We start from the raw sequence: 20,544 nt of genomic DNA, 5'->3' as shown, positions 1-20,544 counted from the left end.
CGGAGGGGGAGGGGCCGCCCAGCTCGGTGGGGGAGGGGCCGCCCAGCTCGGAGGGGGAGGGGCCGCCCAGCTCGGAGGGGGAGCGGCCGCCCAGCTCGGAGGGGGAGCGGCCGCCCAGCTCGGAGGGGGAACAGCGGCCCAGCTCGGAGGGGGAGGGGCCGCCCAGCTCGGAGGGGGAGGGGCTGCCCAGCTCTGAGGATAGTCTACACTTTCTGGTCCGACCCCCTTGCAATCCCGCAGGGAGATGCCGGGACCTAGCTAACTGGGGGAAGCAGCGAAGAGGCAGCGGCGGGACCCCGGATCCAGCACTGACCCCTCGGGTTGGACTCGGCTGCTGCGGCGTCACTGCCCCGCTACGCCAAGCTGGGTACGTCTGCGCGCTGCTCCCGCGCCCGGAGCCGGCAGGGTAGATTCGCTCTCGGCCACCAGCCCCAGGTCACAAAGCCACTCAGAGACAAGCGCTCGGGCCAGGGGACAGGCCCCACCCGATGGAGCATGAGCAGGGGCATTTGAAACTGTAAATCCAGGCCTGTTGAAAATTGAAGGGCTTGTGCATCTGTTCCCAGTAAGTATCCCAGCACAGCGATCCAGCTAGCCTCCCGGACACCCCTGTCTGTCTGTCCATCCCTGTATCCCCACGCACCCGTCTGCCTATCTAGTGCCACCCACAGGCAGAGCCCGGCATGCTCATGCAACCCCCCCAAACAGCCAGCAAGAACCTCGCGTCTTGTTCTCTTCTTGGATCAGTTGCCTTTGGCTCCCAAGGGCCCGGGCCCCGAGGCCCATCCTGAACCGGCCACGTGTGAGCCAGAGGAAGCGAGTCAGGCGGGATCTATTCCGGGCCATCACCTCCCCATTAGCTCTAGGCCTGGCGCGATGGGATGGCGCGGTGTCACTTTGCATTACGGCTGCTGGTTTCACAGCCTCCCCGGCGTCCCCTTGTCTGGGCTCCTTGAAGGGGAAAGCCCCCCAGATCCAAGCTCTCGGAAGAAGCCTCCTCGTCATGGAGCGAGTTTGTGAGGGCCCCAGGGCGGAGAACAGAGCTGCGATTGGCTGCCGGCCCTGTCACACCAGGGTCAGCGCAGGTAGGGAGGAGGGGGAGCCCGGCTCTCACAGCTGCAGGAAGGCTGGGGGTGGGGACAGAGCCAAGAATCCCCAGCGCCGAGGGCCGAGCAGAATCCAGATGGCCCTGCCCAGAGCTGGGGCTTGCCCCTCCACGCGGGACTTCAAACGCTGCCTTTCCCAGCCACACTCAGCCGGCCAGGGCGCGACCGCCGGGCACTTTGGGAGAGACGCAGAGGAGAGCGAGGAAACGCGACGAAAGGTTAAGCAAATCTGAGCTCAGAGGAACTGTGAAAAACACTGGGGCCCGTTTAGCCTTGAGAAAAGCAGGCCGAGGGGGGAACCTGGTAAACGTCGTCCCTGTGCCAAGGGCTGCTACAGACAGAGGGCCAGGCTTCTCCAGGTCCATGCAACGTAGAACATAAAAACGGCCAGACTGCGTCAGATCAACAGTGCATCCAGCCCCGGGTCCTGTCTGCCCACAGATGTCCCAGAGGGAGGGAACACAACAGGGAATCCTCATGTGATCCCTCCCCTGTCACCCACCTCCAGAGAAACAGAGGCCAGGGGCACCATTCCTACCCAGCCTGGCTAATAGCCATTGATGGACCTAACCTCCATGAATCTATCTAGCTCTTTTTTGAACCCTGTTAAAGTTCTAGCCTTCACCGTATCCTCTGGCAAGGAGTTCCACAGGTTGACTGTGCACAGGTTGACAAGAAGCAATGGGCTTGATCTGCAGCGAGAAGGATTTCAGTTAGATGTTTTTTCCCCTAATAACAGGGGTAGTGAAGCTCTGGACCAGGCTTCCAAGGGGGGTCTTTGCAGGTTTTAAGAACGGGCGGGATCACCCCGTCTGGGATGGTCTAGGGGTTAACGGGCCCTGCCTCAGTGCAGGGGGAAGGACCTGATGAGCTTCCAAGTCCCTTCCAGCTGTCCATTTCTACAGCTCTCTAAGCAGGGCCCTGACCAGGTGGTTGAAACCCTGCAGAGCCAACAGCCTCACGTCTTGTCACAGCCTCATCCCTGCTCTGCTACAGCCTTCCTGTGTGACCTTGGGCCAGTCACTTTGTCCGTGACTCAGTTCCCCAGCTGTACAGTGGGGATAACAGCCCTACCCTGTCCCACAGGGAACTGAGAGAATAAACACATTGAAGACAGCATGGCGCTCAGATAACAGAGTACTGGGAGCCAGCTAAGCACTGCCAATGGATACAAGACTCCCTCAGATCCATGGGCAGATATTGGTTTCCAGGTACAGATCCTGGAGAGGAAATAAGATTGAGGGGCTAGCTGGGCTTCCCTTTCCAGCTTTGCCATAGATTCTCCTGTGTGACCTTGACCAAGTCGTTTCACGTCTCCTGGCCTCTGTTTACCCACCTGTGAACTGGGAACAATAAACCTTTGTCTGTCACCTTTATTTAGCTTGCAGGGGGCGTCTCTCACTGCGTGCAGGCAGTACCAGGCACTGGGCTCTCTCGCTGTTTTGTGAGGCCATTAATAGCAAGAGAAACCGCAGAGAACGCCACAGAGCAATGCCCACGGGCTTGAATCCCTTCGGTGTTGTGGCTGGAGCAGAGAGGGGATCCCTGCACTACCAGGACTCTTGGGCACACGTCCAATACTCCCCTGCCATCGGGTGAAGCAAAACCTCGTCCAATCGCAGCACCGCTCAGAACAGCCCCGCCGCCACGGCCCCGCAAGCCGTGGAAAATGACTGCTGGCGCAGGATCCATGGTAGTGCTCGGAGCGGCTGGCAGGCAGGAAGAGAGAACGCACCCCAGCTGGCCAGGTTTCAAATCCACAGTCCTAGAACTTCCTGCTTAAGCCGCCCACTCTGGGGACAAAATATTGCTGAAAGGCCCACGTGGCTCCCTTCCGATCGATTCGCAATCTCCTACTGCCGGCCCCCACAGGGAAGCTGCTAAGCTGCCTGTCCCATTTGCAGGCTGATGGCTCTGGGGATGTTCATTGATTAGGCAGGTTATCATGGTCAAACGCTGGGCTGATCCCTAAATAGACTAAAGGATCCCTTCCGCACAGGCGCTGCCGGAACCGTAAACCTCTTTAGTGGCAATGCAAAGGATGGGGTTTATCGCTGGTACTTACATTTGCCTCCCGTACGCTTTCCTTTATAGTCTCGCCTGTAAATCTGCACTAGGGAGAGGCCCCTGGGTTCAGCTGTTCCGAGCGGGGGACGGATTTCTTACCAATGTGATGAAAATACAGTTCCTTATGTGTGCAAGGGAGCGGGACAGGCCGTGCGTGGGCGCAAGTGGCAGAGAGCTTAGCAGCATTTCGTGTACGGCACACATCAATATTGCAGCAGCTCGACCTCAGATGAGCAAACCGAGAAGATTTCTCCCCCCCCACCCCAAGACAGAGGTTATTAAAGCCGGTTGGAGAGTGAAAGCAGGGAGAGGGGAGGGGCAGGAGCGTGGATGTAAGAAACTAAATGCAAGTAGCAGAGCTAGGGGAGGGGACCGTGTGAGGCTTTCACGTCTGGCTTCACGCTCAACAGAACTGTAACCCTAGAAGCCTCCATTTGCAGAACTCCCTGCAGCTTTGGGGGAGCTCAGCTGTGCAGGGCGAGTGGTTCAGAAGAATCCACAAACAACAAAGCGTTCACACTCCAGACACAGTTAGAAAAGATCCCTCTAAAGCGGGGGAAGGGAACTTCAGACCCGGGGCCCCCAGCTTGCCTGGGCTGGAGCACACAACATCCACTAGGATGAGCCCTGCTAGGCTCTGGTGTGGGAAGGGAATATGGGGAGTCTCCTTCCTTCTCAGCCAGGGGCCACATTTTTTGGTTTTGGATGTGGGGGGAGGGGAGGTGTTTGCTTCTCACCTGTGTGCGGACCCCGACGGATTGTTCGGTGGGTCAGCGGCCCCCGATCTGAAAAAGGTTCCTCGGCCCCGCTCTAAAACGTGCCTCAGCTTCCCCCGTGTGACCGGACGTACACTGCCAAGATGAAAATCAAGTCCGGTCCCCGTTCTGTGTCCTCTCACAATAGCTGGTGTTTTGCTCCAGATTTCAGATCGTAAAGGAGCGTCAGATTGTCTAATGGGACTCCCTGTATTTCACAAGCCACCACCACGACCCCGGGCGAATGATTACACGAGAATCTTTTTTTTTAAATAAAATATGAAAGTTAAGTCCTTTTCCAGCCTTCATGGCTGCAGAGAAAAGCTTGAAAATGTGGCTCTAAAGACCCAGAAACTAAAAGGCAAAAAAGCAAAATTTTATGATTTTTAAAAATCATGTAAGTTTTTAGGTCTGAATTTTTAACAGTTGGGTTGGCCATAAGAACGGCCAGACTGGGTCAGACCAAAGGTCCGTCCAGCCCAGTGTCCTGTCTGCCCACAGTGGCCAGTGCGAGGTGTCCCAGAGGGAGTGAATCGAACAGGTAACGATCAAGCGATCTCTCTCCTGCCACCCATCTCCACCCTCTGACAAACAGAGGCTGGGGACACCATTCCTTACCCATCCTGGCTAATAGCCATTAATGGACTTAACCTCCATGAATTTATCTAGTTCTCTTTTAAACCCTGTTATAGTCCTAGCCTTTACAGCCTCCTCAGGCAAGGAGTTCCACAGGTTGACTGTGTGCTGTGTGAAGAAGAACTTTCTTTTATTTGTTTTAAACCTGCTGCCTTTTGTGGCCATACCACAAAAGTCTCGACACTTTTAAGAGGGATTTACAGACCACGTGACATGTTCAATTTTCTTCCATGGTGACAAACTAATTTACTTCTTCATTTTGATTAATTTCAAGTTGCACAACTTGAACCATCATTCATTATTATCGGTCTTGTGATTGGGGCTAGAGTTTCCCAACAAGGTCACAGCCCCAAAGAGCTTCGGGTATGTCTACACTACCCCTCTAGTTCGAACTAGCGGGGTAATGTAGGCATACCGCACTTGCAAATGAAGCCCAGGATTTGAATTTCCTGGGCTTCATTTGCATAAGCACGGAGCTGCCATTTTTAAAACCCCGCTGGTTCGAACCCCGTGCAGCGCGGCTACACGGGGCTCGAACTAGGTAGTTCGGACTAGGCTTCCTACTCCGAACTACTGGTACACCTCGTTCCAGCACAGCTCCCTGGGTGTAACAAAGTCCTTCAGAAAATTTTTAGTCATTCTCATGACAATTTCGTGGCTTGTTTTTAGTCAGTTTCAAGAACGGTTTATCATGAGCAAGCCCTCTTATCTGGGTTTTCCACACTGCAGGCATCACCTAACCTCCCACAGTACTGCTGTCTCTGTCTATTTTACTTTTAGTAGAGAAGATTTCTGTTCATATTTGAGTCAGCAAAACATTTTGCTTTTCAAAATCTAAGTTTATAACCTAAACGGCTTGACATTGCACTGCAAGCTTGAATATTGATACCACTGATACTTTGTGTGTGTGGCTCTCAAGGCAGCTTACCCAGATGGGTCTGCATTATCACCTCCTGTGCAGACGGGAAAAAACAAAGGTGCTGAGCTCTTAAACGACCTGCTCATCATTATATATTATTTGTGTTGCACCTAGACGCCTCAGCCAAATGAGATCCCTTGGCTAGGTGCTGTACGGGCACCCAGTGTGAGACAGTCCCTCCCAAAGAAAGAACAATACAAATCGGCAGAGCCACACAAAGGTTAGGAAGGGAAACAGGCAGGAAGTGACTTGCCCAAGGACAAACAATCAATGATGGACTGACAGGAAAGAAAACGTCCCGCCGATCAGATACATCCTGCCACCCTGACTGGGCTTGGCCCCATCATGTGTGCGGAAGTCCAGGAAGCCCTGAAAAATATTCACAACTGGCGACAGAGCAGTAAAAGCCAGAGCAAAGCAGCTCTGGCCCGTCTCTGCAATGGTCCCTTCAGAGAAACACCCACCATGCTCCTTGGAAGATGCAATAGTTCGGCCGACACCCCACCCTGAGGACCTCTTCAATTGCTGTCCCATCCGCAACCGCCTGCTCCCCAGCAAACTAACTGAGAAAGCAGGAACCCAGAAGCCCAGCAAGCTATGTGATGAGCCAGCACCCTGGATGCCTTGTGACCAGGTTTCAGACCAGAGCGGCTCGAGAGATGACTTCCTCCTGGCCATGGGCACTGTGGAGGCCTCCAAGCTCACACTGTTGGCCCTTGAGAGGGCACTAAAACGCTCCTACGTGACACAGGAGCACCACACACCCCATGCGCCCCTCCCCGGCAGAACGGGTGTGAGGCGGGGTGGCCGGACCTCCTCTCCAAAGGGAGCCTGCGGGGATCCAGGTGGTCCTTGCTTCCCTTCAATATCTGCACGAGATCTCTGGGAGACAAGCAGGGAGACCTGGGCCCAGCTGGTAACAGCTTCCTGATCATCGAATCCTAGAACACCAGACCTGGCAAGGACCTTGAGAGGCCATCGAGTCCCATCCCCTGCCCTCATGGCAGGACCAAGCACCAGCTAGACCATGGGTTCCCAAACCGGGGGCGTGAAGAAATTCCAGGAGGGGCATGAAGTTTTGCTGCCCTGGTCAGTTCTCTCTCTCTCTCTCTCTTTTTTTTTTTTGCTAAACAAGTTTTGCTGCTATTTTTTGGGTGTGGTGGTGAGGGTTTTTCAAAAATCAAAAAGGGGGGGCGTGATGCCGAAAAGTTTGGGAACCACTGATCTAGACCATCCCTGATAGATGTCTATCCAACCTGCTCTTAAATATCTCCAGAGATGGAGATTCCACAACCTCCCTGGGCAATTTATTCCAGTGTTTAACAACACTGACAGGTAGGATGGTTTTCCAAATGTCCAACCTAAACCTCCCTTGCTGCAGTTTAAGCCCCTGATGAGGCTCCACTATCCCCTCGTTATTAGGATTGCCAGATGATTTAACCAAAAATACCAAACACCGCCCCCCCCCAAAAAAAAACCCACCGGGGAAAAAATTCTGTTGAGGGGGGAAAAAAAGGGGGGAGACCAAAGTAGTTGAGAAAAAAAAAGGACCCCAAAAGTTATTAGGCAAATAAATAAAGAAAGAAAGAAATAAAAACAGCATTAACACAGCATGGCCCCTTTAAGTGCATGCAGAGTCAGAATAGGGATAGGAAGAGGAGGGGTTGAGCACTAAGACCCCTTGCTCAGGTCTTTATGGTTTTTGCAGGAGGTCATCTTGTTTTCTTGGTCGAGCCAGAAGGGAGTTTCCCTGCGGAACCAGGTAAGCAGGAGGTCCTGGGGTGGGGAGCCGGGGCCCACTTGCTGTGTGTGTCGTAGGGTTGCCAGGTGTCTGGTATTTTCGCCTCCTGGCAGGGAAAAAAACCAGAAAGTACTGGACAATTTAGATGTCCGGTATTTTGTTTTTTTTTACTGGACAGGAGGTGAAAATACCGGACACCTGGCCACCATACCCGTTATCTCACTGCCCCTGCTAAGATGTGGGACAGGCCAGAGGTCAGTTCTTAGATGAAGAGCAGCTGGCTCCAGGCCAAACCAATGCTGATTCGAAAGGGAGAACGGTTCAATCAACTGGCCAGCACGTTGTCTCCACCATCCCAGGGAAGATAATGGAGCAGGTAATTAAGGAAATCATATGCAAACACTTGGAAGGTAATAAAGTGATAGGGAATAGCCAGCGTGGGTTTGTGAAGAACAAGTCATGCCAAACTAATCTGATAGCTTTCTTTGATAGGATAACAAGCCTTGTGGATAAGGGAGAAGCGGTGGATGTCATATACCTAGACTTTAGTAAGGCATTTGATACGGTCTCGCATGATATTCTTATTGATAAACTAGGCAAATATAACTTAGATAGGGCCACGATAAGGTGGGTGCATAATTGGCTGAATAACCGTAGTCAGAGAGTTGTTGTTAACGGTGCTAAATCCTACTGGAAAGGGATAACAAGTGGAGTTCTGCAAGGGTCTGTTTTGGGACCCGTACTGTTCAATATCTTCATCAATGATGTAGATATTGGGATAGAGAGTACGCTTATTAAGTTTGCAGATGATACCAAACTGGGTGGGGTTGCAACTTCTTTGGAGGATAGGGACATAATTCAAAATGACCGTAGCAAGTTAGAGAAATGGTCAGAGGTAAACAGGATGAGGTTTAATAAAGAGAAATGCAAAGTGCTCCACTTAGGAAGGAACAATCAGTTCCATACATACAAGATGGGAAGCGACTGTCTAGGAAGGAGCATGGCGGAAAGGGATCTAGGGGTCATAGTGGACCACAAGTTGAATATGAGTCAACAGTGTGATGCTGTTGCAAAAAAAGCAAATATGATTCTAGGTTGTATCAACAGGTGTGTTGTAAGCAAAACTCGTGAAGTCATTCTGCCGCTCTACTCTGCACTAGTTAGGCCTCAGCTGGAGTACTGTGTCCAGTTCTGGGCGCCACATTTCAAGAAAGATGTGGAGAAATTGGAAAGGGTACAGAGAAGAGCGACAAGAATGATTAAAGGCCTAGAGAACATGACCTATGAAGCCAGGCTTCATGAACTGGGCTTGTTTAGTTTGGAAAAAAGAAGATTAAGGGGGGACATGATAGCGGTTTTCAAATATCTAAAAGGGTGTCACAAGGAGGAAGGAGAAAATTTGTTCCTCTTGGTTTCTGAGGACAGGACAAGGAGTAATGGGCTTAAAGTGCAGCAGGGGAGGTTTAGATTGGACATTAGGAAAAAATTCCTAACTGTCAGGGTGGTCAAATATTGGAATAAATTGCCAAGGGAGGTGGTGGAATCTCCCTCTCTGGAGATATTTAAGAACAGGTTAGATAGACATCTGTCAGGGATGGTGTAGACGGAGCTTGGTCCTGCCTTGAGGGTGGGGGGCTGGACTCGATGACCTCTCGAGGTCCCTTCCAGTCCTATTATTCTATGATTCTATGATCCGTTGAAGGCTGCACTGGCCCCGTTTGCCACCGTGCGACGAAGTCTCCGAGACCTGCAGGGCTCCTCAGCTGAGCCTGGCCAGATCAAATCCTTTCTTTCAATTCCAGCGTGGAACCTCCCCCCTTCCTCCCCGCCGTGGGCCTGCCCGGGCCGGTCTGTGTGTTTGTTACCTCCAGGCACCAGCAGGTACAGAAGGCGCCTACCTGCCTTTTCCATGACTCAGCTGCCACATGCGCATCAGGCCTCTGCTCGGGTCCTGCCAGGGCCTCGCTGTCAGTTTCCGATGCCAATTCTAGGCCGTGGTCCTAATCTTCAAAGCAATTAATGGCTCACGCCCCAACCACATCAGAGAGAACCGAGATACGCTAAGCACCGTGCCAGCAGCGCTCTTCTGGGATAATGCGGCTCCCAGAGTCCAGGGGAAGCATGTGAGAGCCGCGGACAAAGCATGCTCTGTTGAGAAGACCTGACTTCCAAAGTCGGACGGGTTGAGAGAGCCTTGACACAATCAGTGCCGCTCGCAATGTGGACACCCCCTGGATTCCCAAAACCCTCCCAGCTCTTCCCCAGCCAAAAAACCCCCAGCCTCTCCCAAGCAGAGTTTTGGCCTTGAACAGGAGCGAGTGCCTAAGACTCCGTGAAGTCTGCTGGGGAAAAACTTCCGTTACATCCATGCTGCAACCGCGTTGTTCCGATAGCAAATCGAAAGAACCCAGGGGTTTTCCGACGTTGGTAATCCTCATTCTACGAGGAAGAAGCCTTTTTCCGAAAGACGCGGGAGCCAGTGGGAGTGCTTTGAAGCGGGAGTTCTTTCAAAAAAAAAACAAAAAAAACAAAAAAAAAAAGAAGGAAAGAGGAATAGCACAGGTGCCCTGGCGGCTGCCCTGGCCATAGCAATCACAGCTGACATGCGAGAGCGCGTCCATTCAGCGTGGACGCTCTTTCGAAAAAGCAGATCGCTTTTTCATTGCGCTTTTGCAGGATGGGCGCTCTCTTTTGGAAGACTTTTTCCGGAAGATCTCTTCTGGAAAAGCTTCTTCCGAAAGACGCCTGCAGTCTAGACATAGCCCTAGAGATTTCTCCATTGCTAGTGGTTTTAAATGGAGGGTGCTCAGAGACTCCGGAGGAAGGAAAACCCTCAAACAGAGACAGTGAGGAATAATACGGAAGACTCCTAAATCCCAAGCCACTGCTCTGTCCCCTAGGCCAGCAGGTTTCAAACTTGTTTTCTTATGACCCAGTGGAAGAAAATTGTTGATGCCGCAACCTGACATAATGTGACTGGAGTGTGGGTTCCGGGGTGGGGCTGGGGGGGAGATTTGGGCTGTAGGAGGGGCTCCAGCTTGAGGGGCTCAGGGCTGGGGCAGAAGTGGCTTACCTTGAGCGGCTCCCGGGCAGCAGTGCAGTGGGGGGCGCTAAGGCCGCTTCCTGCCTGTCCTGGCACTGCAGATCATGCTGCCCCAGAAGCAGGTTCCCAGCCAATGGGAGTGAGGAGCTAGTGGTCGGGGCGGGGCAGTGCATGGAGCCTTGTGCATCCCGCCTCCACCCCCCCCAGGAGCCGGGCCTGCTGCCGGCTGCTTCTGGGGTGCAGCGCAGTCTGTGGGACCAGGACAGGCAGGAGCTGCCTTAGCCCCCGCACTGCTCACCTGATCCCCTGCACCAACAAGCCCCAGAGCCCGGCATTCCCAGTCCAGTGTTGGATTGTGACCCATCATTTGAAAACCGCTGCCCTCCTTCAGGATCCTACACGGCATCAGGGGCAGAGCCGGGAAACAGAAGGCAGAATTCATGGTGCCAGTCCCGGGTACAGTAAACCCCAAATGCTCCTGTTTTCTTGTGTAATCAAGACGCTTGAGGCTCTTTCATGATGTAACTCACATTCTCTCTCCCACACACGCATCGATCAGTTTCAGAGTTTATTCTTGATTGAGGCCATCAATTATTATGCAAAATGGCCAGTTTATGGAACAAGTATTTTAGGGACATAGACACAGGCTACTGAAAACTCACCCCTAGGCCAGGCCAAACAGTTGCAGAATTCTGTATGCTCCGGGTGCTTCTGTAAACATGTTGCAAGCCGGATCAGTAATTGATTGGTGAAATTCCTACAGCGGGTAGAAGCCACGCAGAGGCCTGAGGTCAGTGGTGTGATATATTTAGCAAATGATCATAATGCAAATGGAAAAACAAAAAAGTGGAGTAAGAAGAAAATCCATTCCCTGGCCAGGAACTTTACGGACGCTTCAGAGCCAGGGAACAACAGCAACATTGGCTGTGGGATCGAAAGGAGCTGTCATTGTTATTTTTTCCATTTGGTGCAATAGTATGCTCAGGGTGCACCCAAGCAGAGACTGTAGTGAGCTCCGCTGGTAGGTGTGAAGGACAGGGCAGTGGGCCTAGAAGACAAAAGGGGTCTGGTGCGTACAGCACTGAAAAGCCAGAGAGTGCTGTCCCTTTGAACACGGATTTCAAAATGCTGATTCCCAATTCCTGAAAGCGAGGCTCTGCTGATTTACGAGAATGAGGCTACGAACAGCTGAGCCCTACAATGAGAATCCAGAACAAACCCTACAGCCGATCATTCAGATTTCGGTTCTGGAACAAGCACCACGTGATCATTAATGTCAGCCTCTCCCTCCCCTGCCCTTCCCTGCTGGGTATTTTGTCTCCTGCTTTGGCCTTTGCCGTCTCTGCACCTTGCTGCTGCTACCTGATAAATGGCTTCGTAACAGACCGGGCACAGATAAGCACTCTGAGAGCCAGGTTCAGAATACCTCGATGGCATGGAGCTGCTGCTGAGTGGTGGCAGGACTCAGCCCTTCATGCGTCTCAGGGAAATAAGCCAGGCAGTTTGCTGGGTCTGCTGCTTTTCAATGACCTGGCGTGGCCCTCAGAGATCCCGTGGGGCTTTTTGCCCCAGAAGCCTGAGTGAAACTCTCCCCTCCCACTGGTACTGGCTGTGGGGAGGCATAGATACAAAGCGATCGCTTTGCGGATGCAGGCTGTAAGGCCCTATACAAAGGAACTTCATATGGGCTTAATCAAAGTCTTGCCGATGTTAATCATCATTGTTAATTTGGATTAATGTAGAACCTAGGAACCTCAGCCACGGATTTAGACCCCACTGCGCTCGGGGCTGTACACACAGGCTGCGTCTAGACTGGCATGATTTTCCGGAAATGCTTTTCATGGAAAAGTTTTCCGTTTAAAGCATTTTTGGAACAGAGCATCTAGATTGGCACGGACGCTTTTCTGCAAAAGCACTTTTTGCGGAAAAGCGTCCATGGCCAATCTAGACGCGCTTTTCCGCAAAAAAGCCCCGATCGCCATTTTAGCCATCGGGGCTTTTTTGCGGAAAACAAATGAGCTGTCTACACTGGCCCTTTTGCACAAAAGCTTTGCACAAAAGGGACTTTTGCCTGAACGGGAGCAGAATAGTATTTCCGCAAGAAGCACTGATTTCAGACAGTAGGAAGTCAGTGCTTTTGCGGAAATTCAAGCGGCCAGTGTAGACAGCTGGCAAGTTTTTCCCAGAAAAGTGGCTGATTTTCCGGAAAAACTGGCCAGTCTAGACACAGCCACAGAGAAAACAGTTCAGGCGGACAGTAAAGGTGGATTTTGCACATATCTCGGTGTTGTCAATTACTGTCAATGGGACGTATGTTCCTAAACCCCTTAGGTGCTTTTTGAAAGTCCCACTCTAAAAGCCCAGCGGTGGGTGAGGTCGTGTCCATTTTGTACACAGCCCCAAAAGGCTGCACAGTGGGGAGAGAGGCCCGGATTAAGCAGGATGGTACTTTCCTGTTTGCGAGGGCTGGCTCAGAAGAGTGAGATGGCTTCGCATCCTTTGTTTCTATAAATAATTCCACCGGTGCCCAGCATCACAGCAGTCTGCTCGCACCGCAGTAGGGCACGGACAGCATGTTCCCGTTACTGCCTCTGCCTTGCCAGGGGAGTAGACCAGGAGGGAAGAAGAGGCTTGTGGGATAATGCCCAGGACAGGCCGTTGGACGAAGAGTCTATCCCTGATTCGGCTGCATGACACGGCACCTGCCCTTTCCCCGCACTGGCGCTCAGAGTCAGAGCAGGCCAGGAAATTATCTTTGTTCCCCTGACAATTACGTGTTTGGTTTAATCGGAAATTTTCACTGCCAAACCTAAAACCTGACAAACGGAAATTTGACTTTCAGCAACTGGGAAAAAGAAAAGTTTGAAATCTGGTATTGCCGTTTGGTCACAAAAGGCGTTGTTTTTTGTAACAAAGTTCCAACCGAACCCTTTTGGCCAGCTCCCTCCTGGCTGGGAGATGGGCCTGGCTCATCCCTGGGAACATCTGAGGCTGAACTCAGGCCTGCTAGAGAGGACCACCATGGAAATGACAACACCAAACAAATAATTCAGCTGTAAAACCTCCCTCTCTGAGCTAACTTTGTAAATGAGGTCACAGACCAGAGGAATGTTCCTGTTTGGCAGTGATGCAAGAATCACTGCAGGTCTGTCGTTGGAAAGCTGTATGTGGTACATTAATAAATTATGGCCATCGAGTCTGATCATCCGCAACAGAGTCAGGAAGGACAATTTGCAGCCAGCGCCGCCTGTAAAACATAACAACCAGCTTCACTTGCCTTGATTTAAAAAAAACGCAGTCAGCTTCGTCCCCCACAGCTGATCATCCCACATGTCATGTTACTCATTATTGATCATTATAGGCAATATCTCCCCAGTAGGGCTGGTCAAAATTTTGCCCTCTGAACTGTATTTCAAAGGATTTCCCCCTCCTACTCCCCCTCCCCCCCCACCACTGCCGTTTTCCACGAGTGGATTTTTTTTACATGAAAAGGGTCTGCTTTTGAAAGAAAGTTTCCATTTTTGGGTTGAAAAAAGAGCAAAATAGTCAGGTTTGGCAAGTCTGCAGCATTGCATCATGGGAATTGTACTTCAGCCATGTCATATTCCCATTCTGCTCTGTGGTTCCAGACCCCCAGATCCCTCATGAGACACCATGACCCAGCACTTTCAGGATGCAAAGGCATCTCTCCCCGGAGGGCAGGCAGTGGTACGGCCCAACCAGTCAGAGTACTCAGACTCACCAAAGCCACGTTCCCACGTAGAAATCCTGCAGTTCGATCCCCAGCAAACTAGCTCTTTCACGGGGAAAAAGTCCATTTTCCAACCAGCTCTACCAGCACCTGCTTTTCTAAGTTTTTTTTGTAGTAACAATCACCGCTGCACAGATAGGATACAAGGGCCTCTCTCAAATTGCTTTGCAAGGAGGGAGGGTAAGTAGCTTCATTGTGCAGATGGCAGAACTGAGGTCTGGAGAAGGGAAGTGGACATGCCCAAGGTCACTCAGTAGGTCAGTAGCAGAGCCAGAAATAGACTCTAGGGGCCCCAGCCCAGGGACCTGCCTGCTGGGTCCCAAATCCTCCCAGCGGCATAGTCTCAAAAGAGAGCTTTCAGGCTTCTAACGGCAGCGACGAGTTGAGCGTGGCTGGGACAGACGGTGAGCGCCAGGTGAGCAGTGCTGAGCGCCAGGCCTAGGAGAGATTCAGGGGAACCAGCCATCAGCTCCGCCACCGCACTTCCCTCCCCACTTGCACAAGTGCCTGTTTCTCTGCTCCCTGGACGTGTAGTGAGCAAAGTGTGCCAGGAGCCTCAAACCTCACCAGCCCTGGTTGTGTGTCCAGCTGGGGACAAATGTGCAGGTATAGCCAGGCTGACACCCCAAACCCGTGTTTCTTTACAGGACAAGCCTGCAAGTCTTCAGGCAGGCACAGCTCCTGGTGACATTCTGCACCCTGGGGAAACACCCTGGCGCCCAGGGCTACTCAGCACGCGGCCTGTGGGCTGCATGTGGCCCGCAGCGCGATTTGGGTTCAACACGCGGCCCGTGGGTGGGATCCATTTCAGTTGCAGCCCGTGGCATGTGCTGTGAGCATCATTGAGGCCCCCGGGGCTTCCAAATCTGAGCAGTCCTGCTGTACGGGGCGGCCCGTGGGCCTAGGCAAATTAGGCAGTTGCCTAGGGCGCCACTGGCCAGGGCGCCCCGTGATTACGTCACGGCCACTGATGGCCGTGCAGGCGGGGGCGCCGATCGCATCAGCTGCTGCAGCCAGCCTCGGGCCACTCCTGCTGCTGTAACCCCCACATCCCTCATTTATTAGGGATGCGAACAGGAACTGGTTAACCTCTGGGCACCGGGCATTGGCCACTGTGGGCAGACAGGACGCTGGGCTAGGTGGACCGTTGGTCTGTCCCAGTCTGGCTGTTCTTACATTAAGCCTGCCTTCCCCAGCCTCCCTCCCTCTTAGCAGGCTCCCACCCCGGCCCTTCACCCAAGGGCTGCAGCTGACATTACACTTCCTGCCTCCACTGGAGCGCCTAGCGGTTAAGGCCACCCCTCTCTCACGCAGGAGAGTCTTGGGAGCGGGTGGCAGCTTGCCTGATCCGCTCCATCACACGGGACAGCAAGGGTGCCAGTCCCAGCTGCTCCGGTAGGAGCCAGGCCAGAGCCGGGGTAGTTTTTCTCACTCAGGAAGGGGCCCGTGGCCATTTCTGCTCTAGTGTCTTGGGGGAGGGAGGGTCTGTTCTCCTGAAGCTCTTCACCAGCACCTCCCCAAAAGTGGGGGGGACACGCTGCTCCTTCTGGTCTCCTCCCCAGTGCGTGGAAGCATGTGCTGTGCATTCATGGAGTTGGGGCAGTGCTCCCTGTAAGCTGAGCACTTGGCTGGCTCCCCAGGAGAGGTTCTAATGCTGCTCAGCTGATTAGTAGAGGGGCCACAGCTGGCAGCAAGTGTGTCTCCTGGTGGTGCACATACCTCCATGCACATACCAAAACTTATTCCCCACATGGATGGAAAAAAATTAAAGGGACCATCGGGCGGAGGCTGTCTAAGTAGAAGCTCTTTTCCATGGAGCTCTGTGCATTCGGCCCACAGGAGGAAGCTTCTGCAGCCATGTCCATAGCCAAGCGAGCCCAGTCTCTGTGCTGCACGGCCTAAACAGATTGCCTAAGACAGAGCGTGCACAGCTGAACAGGGAGGGAGGGACACGTGTTCCAGCCCGCGCAGCAGTCTCCAACCCCCATCCAGAATTCCCTGTAAGTTGGGCACTTGTGCGGGCGCTCCGGAGAGTCCAATGCTGCCCGGCTGATTAGCACAGCTGGGTTTTTGTTTCTCCTGGTGGTGCACATTTGCCCATGCCCCTGTGCACATCAAATTTATTCTGCACGTGGATGGAAAAGATTAGAGGGAAAATTGTCCCACTCTAGCCAGAACGTCCCTGCTGCCAGCAGAGTTGCTGCAGGCTCCTCTTGTGCAGATGAGGCTGACAGACGGGGCCCAGCAGGAGAGGGCCGGGGTTCTGATCCGATCCCACAAAACACCCAATGGGTTCAGACCCTCCGCTCGAGAGCTCAGATCGTTCCGCGGGAGCTCAAGACAGAAAAAGCAAAATGGTTTGACTTTTATTTAACCTGACTGCTCCAGCGTGCTGTAATTCAGCCCTGAGAAAGGGTAGCGCATACACACGTATTGTGGAGATCAATACAACTCATGCTCCAGCGTAGCACAAGCAAGCTAGTTACAAAAGCCACCGTATTAGTGTTGGAACACACTCAATTGCTAACCCTGCACTCATCCTGGGGGGTAAATTAATTAGAGCTAGTTCGTAAGCAGAAAATACAAAATCCACCAATTTACAAGCCCAGGGAAAAGCACAGTGCTTAGCCACACGTAGCCTGTCTGTTACAAACCACGTGTGTTTTGGGCTCAGGGAAAACGCACATGGCACGGGAACGCGGCAGAAGTCAGACAAACAAGCAGATGCACATTGAAACAGGGTCCCCCCCTTCCTCTCCCCACACCTCTGCCATTTGCTCCCATTAACCAATCACTAACAGTGCAAAGAGGGGCAGTAGGAGGGATACCCAGTGCAGGTGGTCAGCCTCAGGGTTGCTGGTTTCGGTCCACGTAGGTTTTCTCCAGCCGACATGCACATATAGCAAGAGCACAGGGAATGAGGTGCACGTTCATTATGCAGAACACTGACTGCGAGAGCCAGGTGCCCCCTCTGCAGCCAATCCAAGCCCTGCTACAGTCCAGTCGTCACACGCCGCAAATGCAGGAACCCGAGCGCAGGGAGCAAAACCACCTGGTTTAGGAGAGCATCTTGGTTATGACAATCTTGTGGCCCACTGTGATGGAGGGCTGCTCATTTGGTCCAATCACTAGCCCAGGTTGCCCAATGCTGCTTTGGAGTATTCTAGAGGGGGTACTGGGAGATCTAATTATCCCCATTCAGTATTTTCTTCCAACGCCCTAAGAATGCATACCAAGGTAACCAGCACAAAATGAGGATTTATTTAACGCCTGCAAGGAAAACAGCAAAGAACCCCACAGACGACACAGAGCATCCCACACAACATGATGCCGAACAAAAATTAAAAGTTGGCTAAGTCCAGGTTAACAATTCTCCAAAGCATTGGTTGTTCCTTACAAATCTAATGTAAACATTTATAAAAATAGAGCTGTGATTCCAAAAATAAGCCACAACGGTTCTGGCAGCACACTGATCAAGTCAACTTTCTGGAATTACGAATCCCCCTCCGGCACGCCACATTAAGAATGGCCTAGAGGAGTGGAGGATATTCCGTGCCTCCCAGGATGAGGTTAGTTCAGGCTTCCCAATATGGCAAATTACAGGCAGGGCTCCAGTTTTTGTTACCAGGATCCCAGCCCTGGGAATTCTGACCCAATCTCCCGTGGCATGTTCGTACTTCCAGGGAGTTAGACAAGAAGCCGTTCTCTTTGACCACCCTTTGGATGGCAAGCATGCAAAGAAAATCCACACAACACTCTACACAAGATCAAGGCAACGAAAAGTTCGGCAACATGATTGGATTGTAGTCTGTTAGCCAAGCTCCAAGCATCTGCCCATGTGTTTACGAGCAAGTCACATACACACAAGTTACTGTGTTAGGAATGTGTTAGAAAGACATTGAGAGGCCCAGCAAAGGGCTGGCTTCGCAGCAGTGGGAAATGTTGCTTGTAAACCAAAGTTCAAGGAGGCTTTGGCCTCCCGTGTGAACCAATTGCTTTTTCTTTGGCCCTCCTGACAACAAACTCCCAAGGTAACACATTTCGCTTACTTACGATTTACAATGTACACATGTAGAATAAAATTATAAACAAAACGGGGAAGGATCACTGGGGGGAGAAGAACTCTCCCCTAAGAGCTAGTATTTTACTGACTAAGGCACTTGTATATTGAGACAATTTTCATAAGCCCATTTGCTAACGGATTCCATCCGGCTGGGAGATCGTCTCTAAGTCTTCCAGAAGCAGATTCTGTTTGCAGTTGTGCAGTGTAAATTTGGCATAACTCCACTGTCAGCGACGGAGGGACTCTGGATTCACATCAGCACGACAGAGCCGAACCCAGCACTAGGGTGCAGATCTGAACAAGAACCGAACCCCTCTCAGCACCTCACAGGCTCTTTAGACTTTCAAGCTGCTGGAGGGTTTGGGGGAAATTAATGGGAATTGGGCATCCCAGTCGCACAGGTCAGCTGGAAAGTTTCAACATTTGAGTAGCAGGTTTTTAAGGAGAAAACGGAAACTGCAGCGTTTACTGCTTGGGCTGATCGAGTGCAAAATGGAAGGAATTCAAGTGCTGTGCCACAGAACAGAAAGGGATGCAAAGCAGCGCTGGGACCCACCCCACAGCCAGGTCTACATGGCAAAGCTTTGCCAGCACAGTTCTGCTAATTGGAGGAGAGGGGGTGGAACGAAAACCAAAATCTACATGCATCTCCCCCAGCCATCAGCAAACTCCCGGGCCAGAGCAGCTAGGCAGACCGCAGAGTGCTTCCGTCAAGGTGAGGCGGGGCCAGAAAAGCCTCTGTCACCGTAGGATGCCGGCACCAGGGTGTACTGTCAGTACAACTATACCAGCAAAGCATTTGTAGTGCAGACAAAGTCTTGTTCTCAGCAGGAAAAGCCCCTCCCAACGGAACCTTTATCCTTCCCAAGGAAAAATGATCCCACCACGCTGCCCACACGCTAAAGTGGAGAGGAGAGCTCTTCACACCCTAGTAAACTGGCTGCATGCATGGGCTGTGGTCCTGCAGGACTAAATAAAGGGCAGTTTACAAGTAAGTCGTAGGTGACACGGAGCAGGAAAACAACTCACCAGCATAAGAAACGTGGGGGTTCTGCCATGGCTCAGATCTGAGTAAGTCAGGATTAAGCCATCAGTTTTAAGGAAGTTCCTCCCTGCTCACACAGGTCGGTCTTAGTATTCAGATTTAGACACGTTCTCCAGCACCTGGCTGAAGAGCCCTAGCCAGAAGCTCCTGTCCACCACGCGGGTGTCAGTGGGATGAGATGCAAGCAGGAGGGAGACGATACTCGGTGCCAGCACAAACACCTAGACGCTGCGTCAGTGGGATTTAAATGGCGCCAGGTGTTACGCTGGCTAGTTACATAAGAGTGAATTTTATGGATGCAGTCGGAGCCAAAGCCCATTGAAGTCAGTGATTCCACCAGGCTTTCATTCGGGCCATTAGCAAGTGAGGGTAACAGACCGCGAGGTGAGCCCCTGCTCTCAAAGCATGTGGATCCTAGCATTAAAAAACCCCAAACTTTTGGGGGTGGGGAAAACAAGAGTCCTATTAGGAGGACACCTCACCAGCCGAGTGGTGCCTGCGCAGGACTCTGCATCTGATCACCACTCCCTCGCAGTGGGCAGCCTTAGGCCAAGCATCTCTCACTACAGAGAACTTAAGAGAAGGTCACAGACCTTCAAAGGTTTTCCGAGCAGGAAGGGAGCCCTGGCGACCAATTTCAGTTGTACTAGCACAAAATAAAACAGACGAGATGTTTCTCGAAGTGAGAGAAACAGAAATTCCAGATAGTTCATCAGGAGATGTCAGCCGACGCCCATTTTCGATTGTGTCCCCTGCTTGGCAGCAGGAAGAGCGCAGCGGCGCGCTGTGCATCTAAGGAGGAGAGGGAGGGCAGGGGAAAGAGCAACTTAAAGTGTTCTTGGCAGAGGGGAAAAATCAGCCTTTTCCATGCACTGATCACTGAAGGATGCCCCCGAGCAAGGGCAGCGAATAGTCCCTCGGCCTGCAGCAGGGCAAATACTGGCAACTGTGCACAAAATAAAATGTTCAACAGAGATGTGCAAGGCCCTGGAGGCAGCACGGGCTGCGTGCACAGATTTTCTGCAGTCCTGGGGAGGAGGGGATTAAAAAACCCTCAAAATGACAGGAAAAACCAAATGATCTTTTCAAATAATAAAAAATGAGACCGCACACACACATATGCACAAAAAAGATAATCCAGGCAGTTTGACAGCTGTTGCTGCTTAAGGCCATTGACTTCCTGTGGGATAGTTGGGCACGGTGGGGTACTGTGGCAGACTGTTTCCGGAAAAGTTATTGTACTGAGCTTCCCTGCTCGGAGGGTCCCTCCATGTGCCGCTGTTCCATTCATCCTGGGCTTTCTGAAAGCTCCCTCCAGCCCCTCGGTAAATTTTATTTACCTAATAGATAATCAAGAGAGCAAGGGAAGAATCAGCAGCAAATATCTCGTTCCCCTTCCAGCAGGGGCTAAAGACCCT

The 20,544-nt window shown here is 52.1% G+C and overlaps 1 protein-coding gene across 6 annotated transcripts in view; it reads right to left on the bottom strand.

The window, feature by feature from the left end:
- Positions 1–16,371: 16,371 nt before the first annotated feature.
- The window catches only part of SCAMP4 (secretory carrier membrane protein 4), a 36,137-nt gene continuing 31,964 nt past the window's right edge, over positions 16,372–20,544 (bottom strand). For all 6 annotated transcript variants that reach the window (XM_089774899.1, XM_075903226.2, XM_075903227.2 and 3 more), the window contains one exon: positions 16,372–20,466. In XM_089774899.1, coding sequence (XP_089631025.1) covers positions 20,290–20,466 — 177 coding nt within the window. In that variant the 3' untranslated portion in view covers positions 16,372–20,289. The remainder of the gene's footprint in view (positions 20,467–20,544) is intronic.

Source organism: Pelodiscus sinensis, chromosome 32 (assembly GCF_052426305.1).
Source record: "Pelodiscus sinensis isolate ZL-2025 chromosome 32, ASM5242630v1, whole genome shotgun sequence".
NCBI classification, from domain to species: domain Eukaryota; kingdom Metazoa; phylum Chordata; order Testudines; family Trionychidae; genus Pelodiscus; species Pelodiscus sinensis.
This window is presented reverse-complemented; position numbering and strand designations above follow the sequence as displayed.